The 25,710-nt window shown below is 34.4% G+C and overlaps 4 protein-coding genes across 5 annotated transcripts; 3 read left to right on the top strand and 1 right to left on the bottom strand.

The window, feature by feature from the left end:
- Positions 1-193: 193 nt before the first annotated feature.
- Positions 194-6,754, top strand: LOC120206922 (protein PAT1 homolog 1-like). Of its 2 annotated transcripts, XR_005524152.1 has the most exons (6): positions 194-419; positions 739-887; positions 1,780-1,836; positions 3,353-3,425; positions 4,091-6,437; positions 6,512-6,754. XR_005524152.1 is itself a non-coding variant. In XM_039206486.1 (5 exons), exons 1-5 carry the CDS (start codon positions 365-367, stop codon positions 6,142-6,144), a joined length of 2,388 nt encoding a protein of 795 aa, XP_039062417.1. In that variant the 5' UTR covers positions 194-364; the 3' UTR covers positions 6,145-6,754. The 2 variants fall into 2 exon arrangements, 1 of the variants encoding a protein (XP_039062417.1); XM_039206486.1 differs by having other exon boundaries at positions 4,091-6,754.
- A 2,000-nt stretch (positions 6,755-8,754) lies between these two features.
- On the bottom strand, positions 8,755-12,020 carry LOC120206918 (gamma aminobutyrate transaminase 3, chloroplastic-like). The gene is made up of 10 exons (XM_039206483.1): positions 12,006-12,020; positions 11,102-11,140; positions 10,921-11,004; positions 10,739-10,826; positions 10,584-10,662; positions 10,026-10,116; positions 9,857-9,935; positions 9,602-9,717; positions 8,997-9,157; positions 8,755-8,961 (listed from the first exon to the last, which is right to left on the bottom strand). Exons 1-9 carry the CDS (start codon positions 12,018-12,020, stop codon positions 9,077-9,079), a joined length of 672 nt encoding a protein of 223 aa, XP_039062414.1. The 3' UTR covers positions 8,755-8,961; positions 8,997-9,076.
- Positions 12,021-13,402: 1,382 nt separating this feature from the next.
- On the top strand, positions 13,403-18,177 carry LOC120206921 (protein FAR-RED IMPAIRED RESPONSE 1-like). The gene is made up of 8 exons (XM_039206484.1): positions 13,403-13,501; positions 13,964-16,195; positions 16,309-16,365; positions 16,695-16,763; positions 16,851-16,919; positions 17,154-17,222; positions 17,312-17,359; positions 17,437-18,177. Exons 2-8 carry the CDS (start codon positions 14,036-14,038, stop codon positions 17,491-17,493), a joined length of 2,529 nt encoding a protein of 842 aa, XP_039062415.1. The 5' UTR covers positions 13,403-13,501; positions 13,964-14,035; the 3' UTR covers positions 17,494-18,177.
- Positions 18,178-21,398: 3,221 nt separating this feature from the next.
- On the top strand, positions 21,399-22,245 carry LOC120206924 (VQ motif-containing protein 22-like). The gene has a single exon (XM_039206488.1). It carries the CDS (start codon positions 21,476-21,478, stop codon positions 22,166-22,168), a length of 693 nt encoding a protein of 230 aa, XP_039062419.1. The 5' UTR covers positions 21,399-21,475; the 3' UTR covers positions 22,169-22,245.
- The last annotated feature ends 3,465 nt before the right edge of the window (positions 22,246-25,710 follow it).

The following is a 25,710-nucleotide window of genomic DNA, read 5'->3' as shown; positions in this document are numbered from 1 at the left end:
GAATTTAATAGTTTCTTAACGAGGAAGATTTGGTTAGTTTTTTTAATTAAGATAAATTATTAGTGAATGTATTATTAAAGTGAAAGTGATGGAAGAGCGTCGTTATCTCAGCGTGCACGTGTCTTTCTTCAATCTCGGCGTGCAAAACACTCATTAATAGATCAAAATATCCCCTTTCCGTTTACAACGAACCCCCCCCCCCCTTTCCCTTTCTCTTACTGCTCTAATCTCCACCTCTCTCTCTCCGAGAGAGATTTCCCATCGTTCCCTTATGTATCTTTAGGGTTTAATTTTCTTCTTCTTCTTCTTCTTCTCTGCTATATCTGAGCTTAGGATCTTTCTCTTTCACGTTGGTTTTGTAAATATGGAGCGATCCGATGGCAAACTTTACAGCAATTTATCCTCTCTATCTTCCTCAGGTTTCTTTCCTCGGTTCCTTCCTTTCCTATTTCGATCTCCCCTTACTTAATAGCTTGCTTCTTATGACGTGAAATGATATTAAATTTTACTGGGAAAAGTTTGGATCTTACTTCTTTTTTCTCACCTACCAAACGGAGTCTTTACTGTTAACTCTCCACTAAACCTATTGTATTTGCTTGATTACTTGTTTGTATTCAAAGTTTTATTTTTTCGATATTTTTTCTGTTTCTTTCATTTGATGGTTCTTAAGCTATACTATGTTGGTCGATCGGCATATGTGGTCCTGTTTGATTGCTGAATAAGTTGGTGGTTTTGCAGGTAATGCGGTTTTTGATGCATCCCAGTATGAATTTTTTGGTCAAAATGATCCGGAAGAAGTGGAGCTGGGGGGTCTGGAAGATGATGAAGAGGATGCTCCTGTCTTTGCTTCCACTGAAGATGATGAGTACCATTTTGATAAAGGAGAGGTGAGATTTCATTCCTTTGGTTATACACTGTGCGGCCAACCCCAAGCTTTATTTGCATTGCATTTCACCTCCTCCCTAAACAATACTTTGCATTGTATTTATTTTCTTAAGCCTTAGGTGTTTCATAAATTAATATGTGTCGAGCTCACTCTTTGCCATGTACCTTCTCATTCCAATTACGTACACTCCACTAGTTAGCTATAAAAGTTTTATTCCGCGGTCATTTTGGAAATTAACTTTTTATTAAGTAGATTATGTCTGTCAATTTGAAGTTCCAAATTGCTACTTATTTAAGGTAGCCAGACAAAAATTAGGTTTCAAGGTTTTCTCACTTGACACGTGTCCGTATTTTGTTGCCCAAGTAAAATGATTCATTTGAAAATTAGTTACTCTCTATCTATTTGAACTCTCTTCCCAATGCGTGATCAATTTGATGGCCATAAGATGCATGAAACATATATCTTTAGATACTTATTCTACAAATATGTGCTCTTAACTCCTAAGTACACAATGAATTTATTTGAATTTAAAATTTTAAGGGTTTAATAAAATAAATAGTTGATTTAATTGTTGACAATTGATACGGGAAAGTGGAAAGATGCTTTCATAACATAAATCTTAACAGAGCATGTGATTTCTATTTTTGTATTGACATGGATCAAGTGCAACAGCTATATATTAGTTCAAACTTGTTGTATTTCATTCTTGTTGTAAGGAATTTATGTGTTTTCTGCACTCATGCACATTGATTTTATTTTTTTCTTGTTTCTACATTTTAGTTGTTGATATTGTTTCCCATCACCCATAACATAAATCTTGGTTTCAACTTTATCTATTTTGGATTTTGAATTATGGGTAGTTCAGCTCTAATTTTGGTGTTATTTTTTTGCAGGTTGTAGGTTTAGGTTCTCAATCTGATATGGATGATCTAGCTAGTACTTTTGCGAAGGTTGGTTATTTATCTATTCACAAATCTTTGTGGTGGGATGAATTCCAGTAGTTAATTATTCTCCCTAACGGTTGTTTATAAGATTTGGCATGCTTGTTTCTTGCATTTCTGGTAGTCTTTATTTTATACTGACTACATTTTGTATTCTATACTGAAGATTGTGTGATTGTGGCTTACCTTGCAGTTGAGAATGCCAATTGTGAGTAATTTTAGATCTGTCTTGATTTTCTTGCATAAGGAAGTGGCCAATAGATAACCCTAAATAAACTTAAAATTTATCAAATGAAATTTGTGTTCTGGATTATTACCATTCATCGCACAAAAATTTTGGTATAAAAAAACTAAAAGTTGTTTTATGTGTAGTTTTTAATGGACTGATTTTGACATGTTAATAATTAAAAACTAATCTATCAGACTATTAGTAATCATAATCCAAAGATTTAGTTATTAAGAAAATGTAAAAGAATATTCTTTGATGTGGTGTATGACCTCAATATTGGGAAAGAAGTGTAGTTCATCAAACTTGTTGGACTAAGCGTTAATTTAGAAATGGAGGAGTAAGATTTGTTTCTTGGATATATTACATTCTTATTTTGGGCTTTCAAAGGATGTCTTAGTCTAGTGCTTCATTCTAACCTAATTTAGGTGTTGCTCTTGAACTTAGTTTGCAATTTTGTCAATTAATAAACAAAATTGGCTGAAAAAAATGTGATTTGCCTTTTGTATTTTGGTCAAATTGTTTTGAAAAACAATCGATCTTGATCCATCAACTACAACTTTTCTTTTTGTTTGACCTTATGATGGAAAACAAGGGGAGGACGCATGTATCAGCGAGTAAGACGAAAGTGAAAATAACTGAAAAATTAATCTGCTGTTTTTTGTTATATGGGATAATTGTCAACAACCGAATAAGAGGAATGTGAAACTAATTGAAAAAAATAATCTGATGTCACTTGTTATATGAGATAATTGTCAACAAGAATGTGGACTGTGATAGATTGCTCGACTTTTAGTTCCAATGATTAGTTATTTAGGGTTCAATCCTTAGCAACCTCAAATATAAAACAAGAAGAGATAAGGGAGAGATTCATGAAAACATAGTTCTGAAGACTAGAAGTTCTTAAGGTAAACTAAGAGTTGAGGAACCTAGAATTCATAACAAATAACCTATTACAGCAAGACACTTGTAGTTACTAGTTATAGTATTGAGATTGGCGGAAGCTACTAAAATTGTGGGTGGAAAGAAGGGTAAATGGAAAGAAAGAGTAGGAAATGTAAAAGGTAGGGGGTGAGGATTCTTCTGTTCTAAAGCTGGTGAGACTCAAAGTCAAGGATGGCAGGAGCAAGCAGATCCAGAAGGGAAATAAAAAACAGCCCAACCCTAGTTAGGCCTGAAGTCAAATGCTGTCCGAAAAAGCACTTGGTTAACACTTACACTTTCTTGCTATTGTTGCTGTTCTGATTTTATTTTCCTTTCATGTTGGTTGGATTTTTAATATTTCTCTTCTTTCAACAGTTGAATAGAGTTGTTACCGGGCCAAGAAATCCAGGAGTTATTGGTGATAGATCTGGATCTTTTTCAAGGGAAAGTGAGTACACTTATGTATTATTTTATGCTTTCATTATTATAATATTATTTAATGATACTTGAAAGCAATAAATATTTATCACACTTATGTGCTTGAAAATCTCCGCAAGCACCCTTTCTCTACAATAGCGGTTCCACCCCTCATAAATAGTTTCCTTATTCTTTGTTTTCTGTAGAGCTAGATTCAAAAGATTTGTTGATGACTCTTCTTAGTATTAGTAAATGCATATTCTTTCTTTCTTTTCATATTTTTCTATCCGTTTTTCGTTGTTTCATGGATACAATGTATTTTGGTTAAATTAGTCATCTCATTTTCTTGCTGCAGTTCTGCAATTTGCCTTATCTCTGTGTTGATGCTACTGATGATATTATTTAACTATGCCCTTTGTTCAGATGACTTGGTCTCAGTTCTTTTACATGTACACTCTGGATGTATTGTTGGCTGACTTTATTCTGTATTTCTCTTTCAATGCAATTCATGTAACAGGATAGAGTTTATCATTTATGTAAGATGCATGAATGTTAATTAGAAATTCAGTATATGTGCCGTGCTGATTTACAAGTAATGAATTTGTGGGATTTTATCCATTTCAATGGTGGTAAGTGGTTTATGAACTTTTTTATTTGAGATTGCTAATGTTTCATGTTGTGAACAATTTTTTCCAGGTTCCTCTGCTGCTGACTGGGCTCAAGACGGAGATTATGCATTCATGATGGATCAGCATATTTTTGATGCAGAAGATGCACAAGAAGGCAATAGATGGTCTTCACAGCCACAAACTTCTTCTCATCTTTCAGTTTCAAAGCCTTTGTATAGAACTTCCTCGTATCCTGAGAAGCAACCAATGCTGCATCGCTTCTCAAGTGAACCAATTTTTGGACCAAAATCAAACTTCATGCCTTTCCCTGCTCCTGGCAGCCAGCAGTCTTTACCTGCCCACTTTAATATTTCTACACTTTCCAGTGGATTTCAGCCACCCTTCTCTACAGCAAGCCTCTCTCCATTGTTCAATTCCAGTCTTCAACTGGCTGGTTTATCTCATGGATTGCATGGTGGTGGAAACATGTCCCAGTTAATATCTCCTGGCCTATCTTTTAGTAGCAAGTCACAGAGTCACTGGATTAACCACTCTGGTCCATTACATGGTGATCATGCTGGTCTTTTGCATAATATGTTGCAACAGCAAATACCTCATCACAATGGCCTAATTTCCCCACAGTTAATGTCACCACAACAACAGAGATTGCACCATTCAATTCAACCATCTTTTGCTCATTTCGCATCATTGCAATCTCAACTGTATAATGCCCATCATTCATCACATAAACTTATGGTTGGACAAACTGATCTTAGGGATCAACGAACTAAATTGTCCCAAAGAAAACGGCAGAGCATGCGTATTTCTCAGCAAAACTCTGATACCGGTAGCCAGAAAAGTGAGAGTGGCTTGGTACAATTCAGATCCAAGCATATGTCTTCTGAAGAGATAGAGAGTATCCTGAAGATGCAGCATGCTGCCACACGTAGTAATGATCCTTATGTAGATGATTATTACCACCACGCTTGTCTTGCCAGAAGATCTTTCGAACCCAGGGGTAAACGTAATTTTTTTCCATCTCACCTGAAGGACTTGCATTCTCGGTCCCGTAACAGTGGAGAGCAGCTTTTGCATCTACATGTTGATGCACTTGGGAAGGTACCCCACTCTTCCATTCGAAGACCTCATCCCCTGCTTGAAGTTGATCCTCCCTTAGGTTCAGGTGATGGAGGTTCTGAACAGAAAACGGAGAAGCCTCTAGAGGAGGAACCTATGCTTGCAGCTAGAATCACCATTGAAGATTGTCTCTGTCTTCTTCTTGATATAGATGATATTGACAGGGTCATACAATTCAGTCCACCCCAAGATGGTGGGGTCCAGCTCAGACAGAGGCGGCAGATCCTGCTTGAAGGTATTGCAGCATCACTTCAGCTTGTTGATCCACTTAGCAATGGTATGCCTGCAGTTAACTGTGCTCCAAAAGATGACATTGTGTTCCTAAGATTAGTCTCTCTTGCAAAGGGTCGTAAGCTGCTCTCCAGGTTCCTTCAGCTTCTCATCCCTGGAAGTGAGCTTATTCGAATAGTGTGCATGGCGATTTTCCGCCACTTGAGATTCTTGTTTGGTGGTCTTTCTTCTGATCCGGAAGTAGCCGAGACAACTACTAATCTTGCGAAGACTGTTTCGACATGTTTTAATGTTATGGATCTTCGTGCTCTCAGCGCATGTGTTGTAGCCGTTGTTTGTTCTTCAGAGCAACCACCACTTAGGCCCCTCGGAAGTCCTGCTGGAGATGGTGCTTCTATCATTTTAAAATCAGTTCTTGAAAGGGCCAGTCAACTTTTAAGTTATCCTTCAGGAAATTGCAGCATGCCTAATTATGCTTTGTGGAGGGAGTCGTTTGATGAATTTTTCATGCTTCTTACCAAGCATTGCATGAAAAAATATGAGATGATAAAGCAGTCAATGCAGAACGAGTCTCTGCCAACAACAGAAGGGATTGGTTCAGAGGTTGTAAGGCGAGAAATGCCTTGCGAGCTTCTATTTGCTAGTCTTCCTCATACAGATGAAGCGCAGAGGAAGCTTTTAATGGACTTGTTTCAGCGTTTTGTACCCATGGATGGATCCAATTCCCAAGCTGGAAGTGCCAGCCAAATAAATTCTGAATCAGTGAGGGGTTAAGAAAGTACCAGCCAAATAAATTGCTTGATGGATTGTGGAATGGGAGGGCGGAAGCCAGGTGCTGTGTGTTTCACTACAGGAGTCTGGTTTAGAGGGGACAGCATCAAGTTATTATGCATTGCGTTGTGTTGCACACTTTGTTTTTTGTTGATTGTCATTGCCCCTCTTTCCTCTCTCAACTCTCCCCACCCCTCTTTTATCTTTTATCGTGCTTTGTTTTACAGGTTTTAAGAAAGGTAAAAAATCTGGAGAGAGAAGGGACCGAAGAATTGGAAGATGGTAGCAGTAGTAAGGTATGAATTGTGTATATTAATTATGACGGGAGTTGTGGGGAGCTTTATTTTGGTGCTCTGTTGTGAGACTCCAGGGTTGGAAGTTAGAAAGAATATGTGCAGCTTGCTGAAGCAGTCAACCTTTCTTTTGATTCTAATGCTGTTTAGTTGCATTAGTTTCTGAGGTAGTCTCAACCCAACGTGTTATTGTTGTTTGTTTTCATTCTGTGTATTTTGTAATTCCAAGGGGCTTGTATAATAAACTTCAACTCCTACTTTTTATTCGTTTCTGTTATTGGTATTTATGAAGGCTTAGAACTGAACTTGCTATCGTTTGATTTCAGTGTATCATTCTCTTCACTTTTAATTTTAATCGGGTCTTACGTTTTTGTCTATATACAGAGATTTTTTCGCAAGGATTTTTTTTACAGGGATTATTGTCCATTACAGACGCGCATATAATATTAATGATATTAATGACTGCATATGATTACTGTTCAACTATGTATTTTTGTATTTATTTATACATGCATTGCATTTTATCTATATTTTTAATTTTTTGACTGTCAGAGGTCTTCCACGGAAGTTACTCTCAACCTGGCGTTGGGGACAGCCTACTACCCTACTTCCCCCTTACCTCATTGCATATGGGAATTGGATTTTGTTGTTGTCAATGTCATGTTCATGTCTCCACATTTCTCTCATCCACTAAATTATTAATCTTTGTAGTTTTTACATTCCAACTCCATGGCATTATCTGTGATACAATTTGATGCTTTTCTCAAGTATTTATATGAATTTGAAATGTTTGACCTCTTTTTATTAGTATTAGATTATGTGTGACTTGAAGAACATCACATTCTTAAAAAAAAATTGACCCGATCCAATCCAATGCAGGAAGTCCATCAATTCAAGCAAGAATACAAAAAATTCCTATTCCATTCTATGTAACTCTTTGTAATTTTCCTTCCTTTCTCGACTTGGGGCTTCCGCTTGGAGAGAACCCGAGGAGCGGTTGTAGCCATGGTGAAATTTCTGAAACACAACAAGGCCGTGATCGTGAAATCCTTCGACGAAGGCACACGTGACCGCCCCTATGGCCGCTGTCTGGTTGCAGGAATAAACAAGTAACCCCAGCAAGGATTCCGCCAAGAAAACAGCCAAGAAGTCACGCGTTAAGTGCTTCGTCAAGCTCGTCAATCACCAGCATCTGATGCCCACGCGCTACACCCTCGACGTGGACTTGAAAGACGCGGTTTCCGTCGGTGCTTGCAAGGAAACCAAGGAGATGTTCAGGACTGGAAAGAACAGGTGGTTTTTTTTACTAAACTTAGGTTTTGAGGGTCTATGTTATGGTTTTTGAGAAGAGTTCAGCCTAGTGATTTGAACATTTTGGACGGATTCGAAACCATAAACCATTTTTGTATTATCATTGTTGCCTGAGAAATTTGTGCGCTTCAGCATCTTGTATTAGTTGAACCCTAAACCATAAATCAATATAAAATATACCACAAACCATTGGAACCATAAAACAAGGGAATTATTGCATTCTTATTGGGAAAAGGAATATTCTTGAGAAATAACATACAAAAGGTCCTACAGTTGACTACCCTACCTATTTAATATTTTGCCACATTGCTTTCGCTTTTGTTTTAATTTGTAAAATTTACACCTAAACAATTCAAATATGTATGAACAAAGGCATAGTTGTATTTTATTTAGTCTTAAATTATCAGGAAAGAGTTCATGAGAAAACAAAGGCCTAGAAATTGCAACCCAATCCCATTATTCACCTTTCACCACACAACACTAGATGAAATGTTCTGGTTCTAATTTCTTTGCTGAACTACTCGGCTTTACCTGCACTCGTCTATGACTAATGACATGATTGCATCCTAGCCGTGCCTTCACTCTCTTCTTTAGTTTGACACTCCAATTGTGTTTCCCGTCGCTCATACTCGAGTCACAATACTAACAGCTAATACTCGAGTCGCAATGCTAATAGAGACGGACGTAAGATTTTATGATAAGAGAATAAATTTATAAAATTTTAGGAGGGGTGAATTTATAAAATTCTAGGAGATGAAAATAAATTATCGATAGAAAATACAAACAAAAAATTTAAAATATATGATGATTTAAAATTTTGGTCGACTCCTCCCAATTGAACCCCTTGTCCATCCCTAAATACAAATATCCTTAGTTTTGAAATGCAGAGAGGTGTCTACTACCAATCCATCTTTCCAAGAACTGCATTTATGTCAACAGTTTTGTGGAGTCATATCATGAGCCCTACAGCTATGGCCATGGTCGAAAAGGTTGTGACCAAGAAATGTACTTGAACAAAACAATAAGCTAGACACTGTTAACATTTAAAATCCGAATTTATCCGACCCATGAATACTTCTATCGTTTTATTTTTCGTCGGTTTAGTCACAAACACAACAAACAAAATGCAGTTGAAAAACAAGAAACAAAGTAAAACCGAAAACAGTTGCTTTATTAAGGCACCAGATATATTTTACAGATACGAGTATGAACTCTATGCACATCAGAAGAGGCCACAGCTACCACCTCTATTTACTTACTGACTTATCAGATATAGCTTTCGGTTCACAAGAAGCAGCATTACCTTTTCCACCATCATCAACAAAATCTCTTCACTGTTTCTTCTGCTGGTACTTGAGTTCCTTCACCCTCTCCTCCGTAGCCTTCAATGCTTTGCCGTATTTTTTTATCAACTGCAGGTAGTAATGAGTCCAGGATTGTTATTTATTATATTACAACTCTGCTTAACAACAGCTAAAACTTCTATTTCTATGTCAACCAAGAGAAACAGTCGAATATAGCAAGTTTTCGGTTATTATCATTGTCTTGCAGTTTCGGCTCCCAACACCATCGATACTTACAATCATGATAAACATGACATGACCGAAAACCAATTGTTTTGCAGTTTCGGCTCAATACTTACTAAAATCATGATAAACATGACATGACACAAAACCCATCTTGCAATTTGAAACCATACATTTAAATAGAAACTTTTTTGCAATGGATTATGAAAGCTTGAGAAGGGAAACAAAGGACACGCATTAATTGACTAATGGTCACACAAGATAATTGGTAGAACATACTTTAAAATTTAAAGATAATTCAGCAGATAGAGCTAACATCTTTAAACTTACTTCATCGACCTCCGGAGGAGTAATTGTTAATGGTGGAGACATCATTATGTTGTTGCCTGCAACACGTATTAGCAACCCTTGTTTCTCACATTGTGCTCCAAAATATGCACCAATTCCTGTGTGGTAACAAAATATAAAATCCGTCACACTCAATTGCCCCTATATAAAAATAAAAAAGCAACTCAAATCCTCTATCATGCAGACAGATGATAGTTTTCTCTCAAACAGAAATAGGAAGTAGAAAGTGGTACTTACCCCATTCAGGAGGGAACGGATCATTAGGTGACTTCTTGTCTGTACACTCGGTACCATGAATCAAGCCATTACCTCTGATCTGCAGAATCAGTGAAGTGGAACAATTTAATGTATCGACGTTTAGTAAATATTGACTGCGTAAAATGGATACCTCAAATGCAGAACGTACCTCCCCAACAGTAGGACTGTCAGAAAAGGATGTTAGACCATCTTGAAACCTGGGTGAAATGCTCTTCACTTTCTCAACAATGTTTCTTTCTCTGCAAGGATGTGAAATAGACTACCCTGAGTATTGCACGCAATATGCAAATTAACTCAAGTCAGAAAATGTCCAACAATGCTTTGCACGTTAATTGATTAAATAACGAATGTATAGCTGGAAAAAGAGTCATAAAACAGATTATCTAAAGCCACTGTATAATCATATACAACCTGAAGAAATAAGCTTGGTAACATTTTCGTTATGGCATTCTTTGGTTATTATTTTGGTTACCCATATGCCTTTCAAGATAACATGAAGATTTAACCTATTTTTATTTATTCCTAGGGCGAGGTTAAGTTGTTTCTGACATAACTAGATGTTTCAACCCATAACTCACTCCAACATACTGCCATGGAATTCAACTACTCCATGAAATAACAGCTATAGAGAAACTTTTCTGTTTGCAGTCTAGACATTTAGAAATTATGTTATTTTTTTCTATTTAGTGGCAGGATAGAAACACACTTGTAGAGCTTGAGTGTTTCAATTGCGACCACACAGGATACAGGGTGCCCAGTGTAGGTGAATCCATGAGAGAAAGTACCTGAAATGAGCGGAAATTAGACAAGGCACTGAGAAAGTGAATATGCACACGTCATCTAATGAGTAATATTCCCTACCAAGTTTGTTGCTTTGAGAATAAATGACTTCTGAAATTTCAGGGCTCACCGTGACTGCTCCGATGGGCATATATGCCGAAGAAAGGGCCTGTGGAACATAATACCAGCATATGCCAGAAGATGAGAATTATCTCACAGTTGAAGCCTATTTTATACTTGAATATATTATATTACAGCTTCACCTTTGCTACTGAAACAAGATCTGGTTTAATATTGTACTTGTCACACCCAAACATTGTCCCAAGCCTTCCAAATGCACAAATAACCTAAAGCAAGCACACAAGCATGCTTAAAAACAAATAATTGAAATATTTCTAAAAGCATCGAGGCAATATCAAAATGGACACAGAGATAGTGGAGTAACTCATCTGCGATAAAAAGTAACACACCACCAACGGCAACCTGACAAATTAAGATTAAGATTCCTTTTTTTAATTTATCTCTCCAATAATTTTCTTATTAATTTAAGATTAAAAGTTTATTATTACACCTTTTCTTCTGTTTTTATGATAAATTTTCTTCTTATCTTTTATGTTTTTCGGTCGTTTGGTCGTTGTTTTCTTTTATATTTTTAAAGTGTTGATTAGACATCACCACGACTAATCAAGATGATGCTTATTTGTTATGTTGTTGATCTTCTTTGCTTTGGACCATCGGATTGGATTTGGTACTCGTTATGCATTCGTGGATAGCTTTTCACGTCACTCAAGTCTGATTTGCGGATTGTCGATGGTCTTTCAATAGTTTGATCTCCTTTTGTGGTTCATTTGTATCTATCTTTGTTCGAGTTTCTTAGTTAAATTTTAATCTTTCCTTGTATGGTCTTATGTGATCTTAAGTTGTTAGTTTTGTTTCAATGATTATAGAAAATTGTCCGCTTAATTTACGATTATAATTGTAAATATTTATTGTAATTTAAGATATTTCATATTTTGAATGAAATTAGTGATTTATTTTAAAAAAAATATCAAATGGATAAGAGTTAGACTAAGAGTTGAAATTAGATTGACAAATATAATTCCAGCTAGATTGTATGAATTGATTTATTCGATTTAATTTTAATGAAGATTCGAATATAATAGTTCAAAATTGATTCGATATTTGAAACAAATTGAGATGAACTAAAATTGACTCAAATTTTAGTTACATAGATATAAATTAAACTCGGAAATAATCTAAACCGAAAACAATTCAAAATTACAATTAAATAAAATAATAATAATTTATAATTAAAAATTTAAAAATAATTTTTTTGTTGTGACATTACACGTAGAAATGTCATGTCAACATTCTAGTCCATGTAAGTCTGCCTAATAAACAAAAAACTTTAACCGTTAATCAATTAATAATTTTCATTTAACCAGAGATTTTTAATCTAAAATAAAACGTTAAAGTAAAGTACTTAAAAAAATCAAAAAAATCATTTTGGCAACATTATGGACTAATTTAAAACCAAAACATCGCTTTATCATCCCAAGATTAGACAAGAACAATTAATGGATATTAATAAGATCATTAAGGCTCCAACTTAAAGTCGTAAACTCAACCAATGTGGGATAAGACTACTTAGCAAACTAGGCTCAACCACTGAGCAATTGAAGAAGGTATAGGAAGGCTGAAGAGAATAAAGGCTTATGGATGAAGCGAAAGGAAAGGCTTAATTAAAAATCAAGTACTTAAATTATATCTTTTGTTAATTTTAGGTGTTTATTTTTTTTATATTAAGATATATGTTTAATATTCCTTTTGTTATCATTTTAAGTATCTAATCCGTCACGACCATATAAAAAATCCTTCAACCATTAAAAACATGACAAATTTCTGATTTATTTTTTAATTTTATATAAAAAAACTTAAAATTATATTCTAAAAAATCAAAATTTCTCTAAAATCTCCCCAAAAACTCTAAAATCCTTAATATATTTCCTTATCGTCGGTCGTCATTAACGTCACTGATCGATCAAAATCTTAACATCGTGTATCAATCAAAACCCCTTGTTTTTGTCACCAACACCACGGGAAGAAATTTAGTATGCATCTTCTACACCCTCTATGCCGCTTATTTAAAATCTCATATGAATCTTCTATACACGTCGTGACTTCACAGTAAACTCATATCCTCTCTTCCATAATTAGGTGACGGTAAGAGGAAATTAGACTATTTTGTCGTCGCTTAAATCCTCCAAATCCCTAAATTTAATTAGAGAATTAGGGTTTTAAAGATATGAGAATTGGAGTTATATGATTTTTGGATGTTTTGTGTAAAATAAGAATTTTTTTAAAGATTTTTTTTATAAAATTTATGAATTTTAATTTTAAAATTTAAAAAAATAAACATGAAGTCATGTGTTAGATGGTGATTGATTGATTGATTTCTAGTAGTTTTTTTTTTCATGACACTCAAATTACTAACGCATAAAATGTTAAACATCTATTTTGACCAAAACAATTTTATACACTAACAAGAGGTATGTTTGAAAACTTATTTTTATAGTTAAGCTTAATTTGAATATTCGTTTTGATTAGTGAGTAGTAGTGCAATTTACCCTTCTTATTACTTAGGTTATTTTTTCACTATATTTTATTTCATTTTCGCATTAACGTATAAACTTTTGAAGTTCCAAATTTTCTACTTGGTACGGTAAAATTCGCAAATTTCAAATCCCTAAGAACTCTCTGGCGCATTTGAGTCTGCAGCATCTTGCTTAACCCACACCATCGCCTACTTTATGCTCTTTATTCTCCAGCACCTTTCTTCTTCTGGTATATGACTTTTCCTTGTCCTTCAGTTTATCGAAAATTTATTTGGGTTTTCCCTAATTTTAGTTCATTTAATTATGGGTATCCAGTTCATCAACATTTCTTGCTACAACGTCGAAATTTGTGACTGTTCATTCCTTCTAGTTTTAGGGTTATCGATCTTGTTGTGTAACTTTTTTCGTTAGTATTTTGTATTTTTCCCTCTTTTGAGTCGTTATTCATTAGAAAGAAGTTTATTTGATTAGTTTGTTGACTTACTTGCTTCAGATAAAATTTTTTATTTTTTGCTTTTATTTATTTTTGGCCTAGTACAGATGAGGTTTAAGCATGCCAATCGATCCAAAGAACCTAAATATTTCATGACAGGGTTATAATTCGTGGCAGCTTAGTTTTTTTATCGAATGCTTTCCTATTATTACTGACATAGGGTTTGTAAAAGTGGTCTTTATTTTGGGTGTTTACTAGGTGCCATTGGATTGTCTGCTTGAGATGTGGGTTTTCTCATGAAATTACAGAGGAATCTACCATTTGGTGATCATGATAAAGATTGGAGAAAACCAAAATGCAATCGGTAATATGGTGGATTGTAGAGACTCCATGCCTTGTAATGATGGGGTGAATGAACATATGGTTGATATTGTGGATGAAACGACACGTAGTAGAGATGCGGGGATAGTTGATACCTCTAAAAGGGCTGTTGTTGGATTTGAAGGAGATGCAGATTTTGAGCCACAAAATGGCATCGAATTTGAGTCACATGAGGCTGCATATGCATTTTATCAGGAATATGCCAAGTCCATGGGATTTACTACCTCAATTAAAAACAGTAGACGTTCAAAGAAATCTAAGGAATTTATTGATGCTAAATTTGCATGTTCCAAATATGGAGTCACACCTGAATCAGATGTTGGTAGTAGTAGAAGATCTAGTGTGAAAAAAACAGACTGCAAAGCCAGTATGCATGTGAAAAGAAGGCCGGATGGGAAGTGGATTATTCATGAATTTATAAAGGAGCATAATCATGAACTTTTACCAGCCCTTGCTTACCACTTTCGAATCTATCGGAATGTGAAATTGGCTGAAAAGAACAACATCGACATTCTTAACGCTGTTAGTGAACGGACAAGAAAAATGTATGTTGAGATGTCTAGACAGTCCGGTGGATATCAAAATGTAGCCTTCCTTCAGAATGATGTAAAAACTCAGTTTGATAAGGGCAGGCACTTGTTCGTGGATGATGGGGATGCCCAAATTATGCTAGAATATTTTAAGCGTATCAAGAAGGAGAACCCTGACTTCTTCTATGCGATAGATTTAAATGAGGAGCAACGCTTGAGAAATTTGTTCTGGGTTGATGCTAAAAGCAGGAATGATTATGCAAGTTTCAATGATGTGGTTTCTTTTGACACCACGTATGTGAAATTCAATGAGAAATTACCATTTGCACCATTTATTGGTGTTAACCATCATTTCCAGTCAATGTTACTTGGATGTGCATTGCTTGCAGATGAAACTAAGCCCACATTTGTTTGGCTAATGAAGACATGGCTTAGAGCAATGGGTGGACACACTCCCAAAGTTATAATTACTGACCAAGACAAAGATTTGAAGGCTGCAGTCGAAGAGGTCTTCCCAAATGCACGCCACCGCTTTGCTCTTTGGCACATTTTAGAAAAGATTCCCAAATCTCTTGCACATGTAATTGGGCCACATGAGAACTTTTTGCCTAAATTCAATAAATGCATTTTCAAATCTTGGACGGATGAAGAGTTTGAGATGCGATGGTGGAAAATGATAACTCGATTTGACCTCCAAGATGATGAGTGGGTTCAATCTTTGTATGAAGACCGCAAAAAATGGGTACCTACTTTCATGGACGATGTGTTTCTTGCTGGAATGTCTACAAGTCAGCGTTCTGAAAGTATGAACTCCTTCTTTGATAAATATATCCATAAGAAAATTACTTTGAAAGAATTTGTGAAACAGTATGGAGCTATTCTGCAAAATAGATATGAAGAGGAAGCTATAGCAGATTTTGATACTTGGCAAAAACAGCCAGCACTAAAATCTCCATCACCATGGGAAAAACAAATGTCAATTGTTTATACACATGCAATATTCAAAAAATTCCAAGTTGAAGTTTTGGGTGTAGTTGGCTGCCATCCCAAAAGGGAAAGTGAAAATCAAGGAACTATACCATTTAGAGTTCAAGACTGTGAAAAGGATGAAAATTTTATGGTAATATGGAATGAAGAAAAGTCAGAAGTTTCTTGTAGCTGTCGCTTGTTTGAATACAGAGGTTTTCTTTGCCGGCATGCAATGATTGTTCTCCAAATGTGTGGTCGCACAAGTATCCCCCCTCGTTATATATTGAAGAGGTGGACAAAGGATGCTAAGAGTGGCCAATCGACAGCTGAAGGAACAGAACGAGTGCAAACAAGGGTTCAGCGATACAATGATTTGTGTAAACAAGCAATTGAACTGAGTGAGGAAGGATCACTGTCTGAAGAGAGTTATAACATTGCTTTTCGTGTATTGGTAGAAGCTTTGAAAAATTGTGTCAATGTTAACAACTCTTGTATCAGTGCTGTAGAATCTACTGGCAATGTTCAAGGTCTTCGTGAAGCAGAAGAAGAAAATCAAGGGAGTATTGCTTCAAAATCAAGTAAGAGAAGGAACACAAACAGGAAACGGAAGGTTAGTTCTGAAACTGGAAAGTTGATTGATGTGTATATATCTTATGTTGTAACTTTTGCCACTTGTTCCATGATAAAAAAGAAATCATTCAAGAAAGGACTTTTATGTTTCAGGGGCAATCAGAGCCGGCTCTCATGTTTGTTGATACCCAGGACAGCTTGCAGCAAATGGTTTGTCCTAGCTTAATTCTTTTTTCTTGATGTATTTTATAGCTTCTTTCTAGTTGCATTGCAAATTGGGCTGTGAAAACTATTGTACTAATATTGTTCATTGCATGTTGTAAACTTCATCTACTATCTTTTGGTAAAGAAATTACTATAACCTACAGACACTGTTGTTAAGTGGTAGGTAGATATAATGTTTTATACTTTTAACTTTTGAAATTTTACTGAAAAATGAATTATTCAATATGATTCTGCATCTTTCTTTCATGTAGTTTGGTGTGGATTCTCATAACAAGTTAATTTAGCTTTGTGGCATTTTGGCTTTATATGTGTAGGAGAACCTGAGCTCAGATGGGATAACTCTTAATGGCTACTATGGTGCTCAACAGAATGTCCAAGGATTGGTATTTCATATTTACTAATTTGAAAGCCTATGGAGATTTCTGAAACTGTTGTCGTTTTCGCACTGATTTTAAATTGTGGAATTACAGGTACAGTTAAACTTGATGGAGCCACCTCATGATGGTTATTATGTTAATCAGCAGAGAATGCAGGGTTTGGTAAGTTTGCTGGCCTTACAACCATAATAATCAGTTTGAGAAAAATTTAAATAGCTGACCCAACCAAACAGTTTCCCTTCAGAAACAAAATCATTACCGGAATTGATATGAGAAATTGACATCTTGAACTTGGTCTAATTTGAATCCAGCCACCCTAGCTCAACTGTCCAAAAATTGTTGTGAACTGTAACTACTGTGGCTATTGACTACTTATAAGTAGTTATCATTTTGTAGGGTCAGTTGAACTCTATGGCACCTGGCCATGACAGTTATTTTGGCACTCAACAAAGCATGCATGGGATGGTATGGAATTTTGTTTTTCCATTTTTTTAGTAACTTTGGTTATATTAAAATGGTTATGACAATTTATTTTTTTATGCTTTCTCTTGTAGGGACAATTGGATTATCGACCTTCAGCTAGTTTCACATATGCTTTGCAGGTTAGTTTTGTAAACCTTTGTCGGACAAAACTATTGAGCTGCCTTCTCTTAATGCATATTTGTTTCCCCTATTGAAGGATGAGCCCCAATTGAGATCAACACAATTGCATGGTGGTGTTTCAAGACATCCATAATGGTACCTGGAGCTGACTCTTGGTATATTTGACAATAGAGTCGGGAGCTGTATATGGTAAAGGAAAAGTGAATCCAAGATACAGTATTTTCTTTGTTATTCACTTCTGCTAATTTCATTGAACTCTAAACTAAAGTATTAGTCATCCCACAGTTTTCTATGCGACACTGTGAGCTGAAACTTGGGTAGCTCTTGTCTTTGCTGATTCTGATATGCCTCTGCCCAAAAGTTCTGGAGAAATAAAGCACGACTTGCATTTTTGTACGTCAATTTTAACAGCAATGACAAAATGGCTTGAGCAGTTGGATCAAGGCTGGATCCTTTCCTTAACGCCTTTCATTCAGGCAGAAGAGGTTCTAAGGTTGTGTCACAAATGGAAAACCCAGATGAGGATGCTATTTTTACAGTCGAATTGATTAACCTCTTCCCAAGGCTTCATGCTTATAAAATCTGTATGATGTTCATTGTTGCATGCACTTTGTTTACCCTTGCAAGTAGAATGTTTTAATCTATTATCTCTATGTATTTATGGAAGGAAATTCTGAATCTAGCATAACATAGAAATGTCTGGTCCTATGCTCTGAGATATATTTCAGGGGAAAAGGAAAAGCCCAAATTGTCGAGTCAGAGTAGACAACAGGTACTTGTAATATGTTACTGTTGCTTCCTTCTTACCTTTAGGGTGTGTTTGGTTTAAGGATTGTGGGATTCTCATAGGATGGAAATTTCACATTTTCATGTTTGGTTGGCCGGGAATCTCATTTCTAGTAATGTTTTATTACCAATAGTAGATTTTTTGGGGTATATTACCGGGAATGTTATTATCTCCCTTCCTTTAGGTATTGTAACATTATCAGCGTTTTGGATTAAAATGTCCTTAAATTATTATTTTTTTTCAAAAATATCTTTCTGTCATTGAATAATAAAAATTCTATTAAGGTTAAATTATAAATTTTTCTTTAAATTATTTTAGATTTACAAAAAAAATCTATAATTAAAATTTTATATGAAGTTTAGGGGTTAATTTTTTTTTATCTTTTCATTAAATCTTTTTTATATTTTTAATTTTGTAAAAAAAATTATATAAATATTATGAATATAATTTTTTTAAAGAAAATATATAAATATTTTATAATTTGTAATATTATACAAATATATAATAAGGATAATTTGGTTAATTATACATTTCAATAATCTTTTAACCAAACACGGTAATCTTACATTTTTGTTAAATCAACTAAATACAAAATATAACATTCTCAGTAATCTTATTCCTTGGTAATCTTTTATTTCCACTGGTAATCTTATATTTCGTGAATCAAACGTACCATTATGTAATATAAATAAGTTATTCAGTCAGATCACCAAGGGCCCAAACAAATCACCCCCACCCAGGGCAGATTGGAAAAGTATCAACAAGAAAATAACACCCAAAACCAAAGGTCAGTAAGTATATGACCGTAGTCGCCGCTAAAGACTTGCCTAAATCGCCTCCAATCACCATCCTTCGTCAAAACACAGTTACCATCTCCATGGCCTAATGAAGGCGACGTAGGAAATCAATGGTGGCACAGGAGATGTTGAACACCTAAACAAACTACTATTTTGTGCCTCACCTATTCTCTTGTATTTGTTTTGGCATCCAACTAGTTTCTATCAAAATCATCTATATTTATTATGTTTTGCTTCTATTTTGATGATTTGATACCCTCATCGTTAGTTTAACATATGATATATTTAATAATATTTTTAATCCCTAAAACTTACACATTCTATTAAATTGTCTTAATTCAAAGTAATTACATAAATTCTTAATATTTAAAATTATTATTAAAGTACTAATAAATATTAAATTATTTCAAATTAAATGAGGAACAAAATGATACGATTTTTCTAATATTAAAAATACATCAAATTATTTTGAATTAAAATCAATTTGAAAGAATATGTAAGGTTTAGGGATTGAAATTATTATTATATCATCATTTTCGTTTATTAAATGTTTAGACTTGACGACGGGTGCTAAAATAGAAATAAAATTTAATATTATATACAATTTGAAAGAAAAAAAGTTAGATAGTCAAATAAAAATGTGAATAAGTGGGATATTGAATAGATAATTTATATTTTCTTTTGTTTTTTACAGTGTTTTTGGGGGCTTTGGTTAGAGGCTTAGAGCCTTGTTTTGGTGTTTGTCGTTTTCTTTTGCTTTAATTTTATGTGTTTATATGGGTTTTTAATGATATTTTTTTATATTCGGTTAATAAAAAATTAAAATAATATTTTTGTTTGTTGTTTTGGCTCAGCTTTAATTTGATTGAGTTATTATAAATTTTTAAGAAGAAACTCCTCCATTCGACCACGTGCCATGAGAAAGGGAAAGACAACACTTTTAGATGGGTGGCTGAGATCCTTTGAATAATAAAATAATTTATTTCTACGTTGAAGTATGAAACTTTGTTTTATATTTAAAAAATGTTTTTTTTGCAATTATTTAACATTGATTTTAAAATTTAATGTTAATTAAAATAATATATTTTTATTACAATACTATATGTTTAAATATATTTAAAATTAAAAATTCAAACTATATGAATTACAAAAATATATGATTTTTAGTAAGAAAAAAAAAACGCTAGTGTAGAGAAGGAAGTGGGATGTTTTATTCATGTTTGGAACAAAGCAAGAGTTATCAATGTCCACCCAACCACAGCTTAAAAGTCAAATAATGATTTTGATCACGGATGGAACTAGAGAGGCGGGTGCGGGCGGTCGAATTTTAAATTTCATATATTTTATTTTTTTTTATTTTTTATTAAAAATATTTTTTCGTTTTTCTTAAAATTTTATAATTTCTCTAATATATAAAATTTTTAAGTTCACTCCTCTTAATATAAAATCTTACGTCTGTCCCTAATTTTGATCATAATATTTTTTAAATAATAATATCCATCCATAAATAAAAATCGTTAGTTAAGAAATTGTCTCTACTCTAAAGTATAAGCTTTTTTTTAACTTTAAAAATGAAACATTAGAGGTCAAAATACAAATAAAAAATAAATGGTCAATTACTATGCAGACAAACTTTAAGAGTGGTTCTGTCCTAAAATAGAATATTGGGTTAAACTACTCCAATGAAAATAATATGAGCTAAAATGAATATTTTAAAAAACGCTGAGATTTAATTTTAATATAATGTCATTTAACTTAATTAATTAATATCATTAATTATTTCAGTTAAAATGTTAATTTATGTATTTTTTTAAAATTAATAATTTAATAAAAATTATGTTAGTATAATGAGTTAGAAGAGATTTCTTAACTAATTATTTATTCATAGGATGAGATATATTAATATTTTTAAATTATATTTGTATTTAAATTCTATTGTTATGAATGGAATAAAATTTTTTAATAGATGAATGAAATAAATTAAATTAAGAGAATAATATCTATAATCGATACACATATTTAATTTAGATTAATTGAATAACAAATCAAGGACGATAATACTATGAGTGAATTTTTTTTAAAAATCACACAATTATTTTAACTGAAATAGTTAATTATTTGGATTGAATATTAAAGGTATAAAGAATAAATATAAATAGATTAGAGGGAGCAAAAGCAAAATTTGGGGAAAGAAAACAGTGGAGCGACGTGTTTATTATTTAGATGGCGTCATCGTGATAAGTGATTTGCTGCTTCGACGAAACTATACCCCCGACTTCCAGAACGCCCATTTCCGCCAAGCATTTCTTTTCTCCTTTTTACGCCACACCTCTCACGTGTCCTGCCACGTGCCGGAAATCTTTTAACCACAATCAACGGCCTTGATTTTCCCAATTTTCTTCCTTTGGCCACCTTGAAAGCCACCATAAATACCTTAAGCTTACGCTCTCGTCTTCCCTTCTTACCAAAAAAAGAGACGAGAAAAAAATAATTATTTCTTCGATAGTTTTAGCTAATTTCTCGCCCTGGACATGAGTGAAACCATGTCTGATTGGCCACAGTATTACGATCAAACACTTTCTGATCCAGAAATATCGAATCGCTTTCGTGTTCTGACATCGGAATCGCTATTCGGCGACCCGGCTTCCGATACTTCCGCCGTCGTCAACACTTCCACGGTCACAACGGGCTCTGCTACGGTAAGCTCGGGACTAGGTGATGGTCCAAGTGGTGGTCATTTGAGCCCAGAAGGCCGCGTCGGGAAGCCAGTTCGAAGACGATCGAGGGCTTCAAGGCGAACCCCGACTACCTTGCTCAACACGGATACCACGAATTTCCGAGCCATGGTTCAACAATTCACTGGCGCACCCACTGCTCCTTTCGCGGCAGGAGGTTCCCACTCCGGCGGGCCGAATTTCGGGGTCGGGTTCCAAGTTAACCCTAACAACTCCCTCATGCTTCCTCCCACTGGTTTTCACTTGCAATATCAACAAAATCAATCACTCCATCACCCCCAAAACCAGCCGTTGATGTTTTCATTGAACAGAAACGATAACAATCCCGGAACGGGGGAGGTTTACTTTCAAAGACTGGGCGGCGGCAACCCACGGGCAACCATGGAAGGTGGCGGTGCAGTGGCGGAGGGTGTTTCCTCACAGGTTCCTGGTTCTAGAACATCAAACTCGTCCAATGAGAATAGGACTAACCCTAGGCACATGTTTTGAGAATGTTAGGTACTGTCTTGTCTTAGGGAGAACGTAAACATTGACCAATGTATATATTAGCAATTAATTAATGGGATGAGGGATTCTTGTTTTCTAAAACAATGGGCCTAATCCAATTTCAGAAAAAATATATATTGCTATATTTTCATTTTAATTTTCTTCTTGTTTACTAAATAAAAAATAGATCTAAATAAAAAATAGACATGGTTTTACTTGCAAATTAAACTTTCGGGTACAATACATTTTCTTTAATTATATTATCATATGCCCGACGAAAAGACATCTGTCTTGAGAATATACTGAATACAACGTGCATATATGTTTAAAGAAATACTACATATATATATATATATATATATATATATATATATATATATATATATATATATATATATATATATATATATATAATGAAGGTATAGAATGTTGAAAAGTCATATATTCTTTATAGGAGTATTATATTATTTAATTTTATTCATTTTAATTTTTTAGTATTGATAAATATTTTTAATTTTATTTTTAGTGCTCCTTTTTAACCATAAATTGACTCCAAATTGATGGACTTTAGGAGGAAAAATTAAGCATTGCAGCTAAATAGGACTCTGTCGGAACATTATAAGTAGGGATGGTAAACGGGCGGGTCGGGTGTGTATACCTCCTTCCCCATCCCCGTACACACCTAATATTTTTCAATCTACCACCCGTCCTCCACTCATGATGGGTACAAATTTTTAAATCCACACCCGCTCACGCGGATACATTTTCAAATCCATCCCTACACCCACTACCCACTAGCGACATACCCATCTAGACCCGTCTGACAGCAAACTAATGGGATGTTGGAGTTGGTTCCCAGACAGTTCGTGATGGGGTAGCAACGCATGCTTCAATTTGTCATAGGAATGGCTCTACGAATGTTATGGAGACAGATTGTAGGGAGCATGTAGTCGCAGAGCTGGATTGTTGAGTTGCTTTCGATGTTAATGCTCATAGTACGCCTAATATGGGTTTTGAGGGGTTAAAGAACATAAAAACTGCTGCTTTTGATGTTAATGCATATAGTATGACTAATTTGTGTTTGGATGAGCATCATGGGCTAAAGAACATAGAAAGTGACGTGGTTAGTGGGATTATGAGTTTAATCAAAGAGCCTAATATTTCCCTAATTAAATATCAGATTAAAGACTATATATCCTTAATATTTGGTTAAATTATATGTTATATATTATACAATATTAAAATTTATAAATTAGTCTCTAAAATTACACCTAAATTCATAATGGTCCAAAATTTAATAGATATTTAGCTGGGCGGGCGGATGCAAGGCAGGCGGATGCGGGGCGGATGCGGGTAATGTCTCAAACCCATTACCCGCCCACCACCCACAACGGGTACCACTTTATAAATCCACACCCGCCCACTAACCGCTAAAATTATACCCAACTCCGCTCCAATTGGAGCGGATGCGGTGCGGAATCTACGAAACTGTACCTGTTTGCCATCCCTAATTATAAGCGTAAATAAACAATGCTAATGAATGAGATGGTCAATTTATTGAAATACAAAGAAAATAAGATGGTCAATTATAAGTGTAAATAAACAAATAATTTATATGGTCAAATGGATTCAAATATAGGATCGTGCAGCAAATATATTAGACTTATAATGATTTAAACTCGATCTTCACAATTTTAAATCCAACATTATTTCAACTCTATATCCAATGACACTCGTGGATGTCTCTAAACATATTAGACTTGCAATGATTTAATCCTAATTTTTATAGTTTTGTATCAATATGACGACCATATGGCTATCACATACTCAACAGATATAATAAAGCACTTGAGATTTACGAGGGTAAAGGAAAAAGAAGAAGAGACAACATATTTCATCTCATACCACTAGAACATAGTCGATTAATGGCTCGTCGTTCAAATTAGAATGAGCGAACTACGAATCGATAACTTAATTATATCATTTTTCATCATCCAAACAACTGTAATTCATCATTTCACGTGTTATACATCAACAATTATCATATAAAAATTAATTAATAAATTAAGTAAAATTATATACCAAACATAACATAGTTTAGTAATAATATAATGATTTTAATTAATTTTATAAACACACAAAAGAATGAAGGAAAAAAATACATGAGAATTCAAAATGTGAGAGAAAAGGACACATACGAGAGTGAAAGGAATCGGACAGAGGGGGTGAACCGAAACGTGAAATGGGCCCCATTTGACATCAAAGTGGAATTAAGGAAGTCAAAGTTAGACTAATCTTTACATAATTTGAAAAAAGAAATAATAAAAAAATTTAAACAGAGTGATTCAATGAGATTACTTTCAAATTAAGTCCTTTTTTGGTAAAATAATCATTATTAGTGTGCACCTTAATTTCAAAATTATCACAGTAAGTATGTCATGTCAAGCACCTGTATTTATACGATACATATCCTCCATGCGACGCTCGCTCAAAACTCCGTCGCTTTGGCAAAATATTAATAAATGTTTAAAATTTAATTAGATTATTTTGGGAAATCTACGCATGTGGTCACACAAGTTAATGAAGGGTAAATTATATGGATTATACCTTATACTTTTGATTTATCTGATTTTGATCACTGGTTTAAAAAAATTGATTTTAATCCCTTATGTTATCGATTTGTTTAGTTTTGGTCCTCGACCATTAATTTCGATTAATCTATTAACAAAATCTGAGTTGAGAATTAAAAAAAAAATACACGTGTCATTAACCAAGTCATGGATTTGAAAGTTGATAATCTCCTCTATCCCATGCTGCTAAAGCATAGGTTGGGTTGGGGGCGTTTCTTCGCTCGTAATAATTGTTATTGTCTGCCCATTCCCGTTCCCCGTGGCGATGGACTACCCATTAATTACAAATACATTTATAACACAAACAAATAGCAGTAGTAATATCATTACAAGTACGAGGAAACAAATCAGTGGTTAAAAGCAAATAGAGAAAGAAAACCTGGAGGAGTGAAAGAGCTTGTCCATGCATGGAATGAAATTGAAACCTCATATCTGGATCGTTGCCCATTTCTTCTTTATGGCTGTACAAAAATGAAACAAAGGGGGGGGGGGGAAGGAAGGATGATCTAGGCTCGATGCCTATAGGCCACACCTAAGCCCACTTACCTAAGCTTGGTGAGGACCACAACCTTTCGCTCTGACCCACAATTTGGGTTCCTATCTAACCTACAAACCAAACCATACTCATATCCAATGACACCTATACCCTTTAAATCGTATCCATTAGCCTGACTTATTAATCGTTCACTTCATCTGTTAATCGTTAACTTTGATTATGATCATTGATTTTGAAGATTTGACTTAATTATTTGATTCTGATCCGTATTCTTTTATTACCGACTCCTATGATTTTTATTTTTTTTATTTTTTTAAGGATCAAACTATGTTGGGCCTATTCAACTATGACTATAGTTAGAGGAAAGATTTATGCTTTGTGATTCGTGAACTTTGCACTATCATGCGTCTCACCTAAGT

Source organism: Hibiscus syriacus, unplaced genomic scaffold, assembly GCF_006381635.1.
Source record: "Hibiscus syriacus cultivar Baekdansim isolate YM2019G1 unplaced genomic scaffold, ASM638163v2 tig00014086_pilon, whole genome shotgun sequence".
NCBI lineage: Eukaryota > Viridiplantae > Streptophyta > Magnoliopsida > Malvales > Malvaceae > Hibiscus > Hibiscus syriacus.
Note: the sequence above shows the minus strand (reverse complement) of the source record. Positions and strands in the feature narration are given on the sequence as shown.

What these genes read in the sequence shown, in the direction of transcription:
- LOC120206922 (XM_039206486.1), top strand. Translation starts at nt 365, where the DNA reads ATGGAGCGATCCGATGGCAAACTTTACAGCAATTTATCCTCTCTATCT. An exon ending in ATCCTCTCTATCTTCCTCAG is followed by an intron (nt 420 to 738) that starts GTTTCTTTCCTC and finishes GTGGTTTTGCAG; the next exon opens with GTAATGCGGTTTTTGATGCA. An exon ending in TAGCTAGTACTTTTGCGAAG is followed by an intron (nt 1,837 to 3,352) that starts GTTGGTTATTTA and finishes TTCTTTCAACAG; the next exon opens with TTGAATAGAGTTGTTACCGG.
- LOC120206918 (XM_039206483.1), bottom strand. An exon ending in TACTTTTTATCGCAGATGAG is followed by an intron (nt 11,005 to 11,101) that starts TTACTCCACTAT and finishes TGCTTGCTTTAG; the next exon opens with GTTATTTGTGCATTTGGAAG. An exon ending in TTCTCAAAGCAACAAACTTG is followed by an intron (nt 10,663 to 10,738) that starts GTAGGGAATATT and finishes CGCTCATTTCAG; the next exon opens with GTACTTTCTCTCATGGATTC.
- LOC120206921 (XM_039206484.1), top strand. Translation starts at nt 14,036, where the DNA reads ATGATAAAGATTGGAGAAAACCAAAATGCAATCGGTAATATGGTGGAT. An exon ending in ACACAAACAGGAAACGGAAG is followed by an intron (nt 16,196 to 16,308) that starts GTTAGTTCTGAA and finishes TTTATGTTTCAG; the next exon opens with GGGCAATCAGAGCCGGCTCT. An exon ending in AGCAGAGAATGCAGGGTTTG is followed by an intron (nt 16,920 to 17,153) that starts GTAAGTTTGCTG and finishes ATCATTTTGTAG; the next exon opens with GGTCAGTTGAACTCTATGGC.
- LOC120206924 (XM_039206488.1), top strand. Translation starts at nt 21,476, where the DNA reads ATGAGTGAAACCATGTCTGATTGGCCACAGTATTACGATCAAACACTT.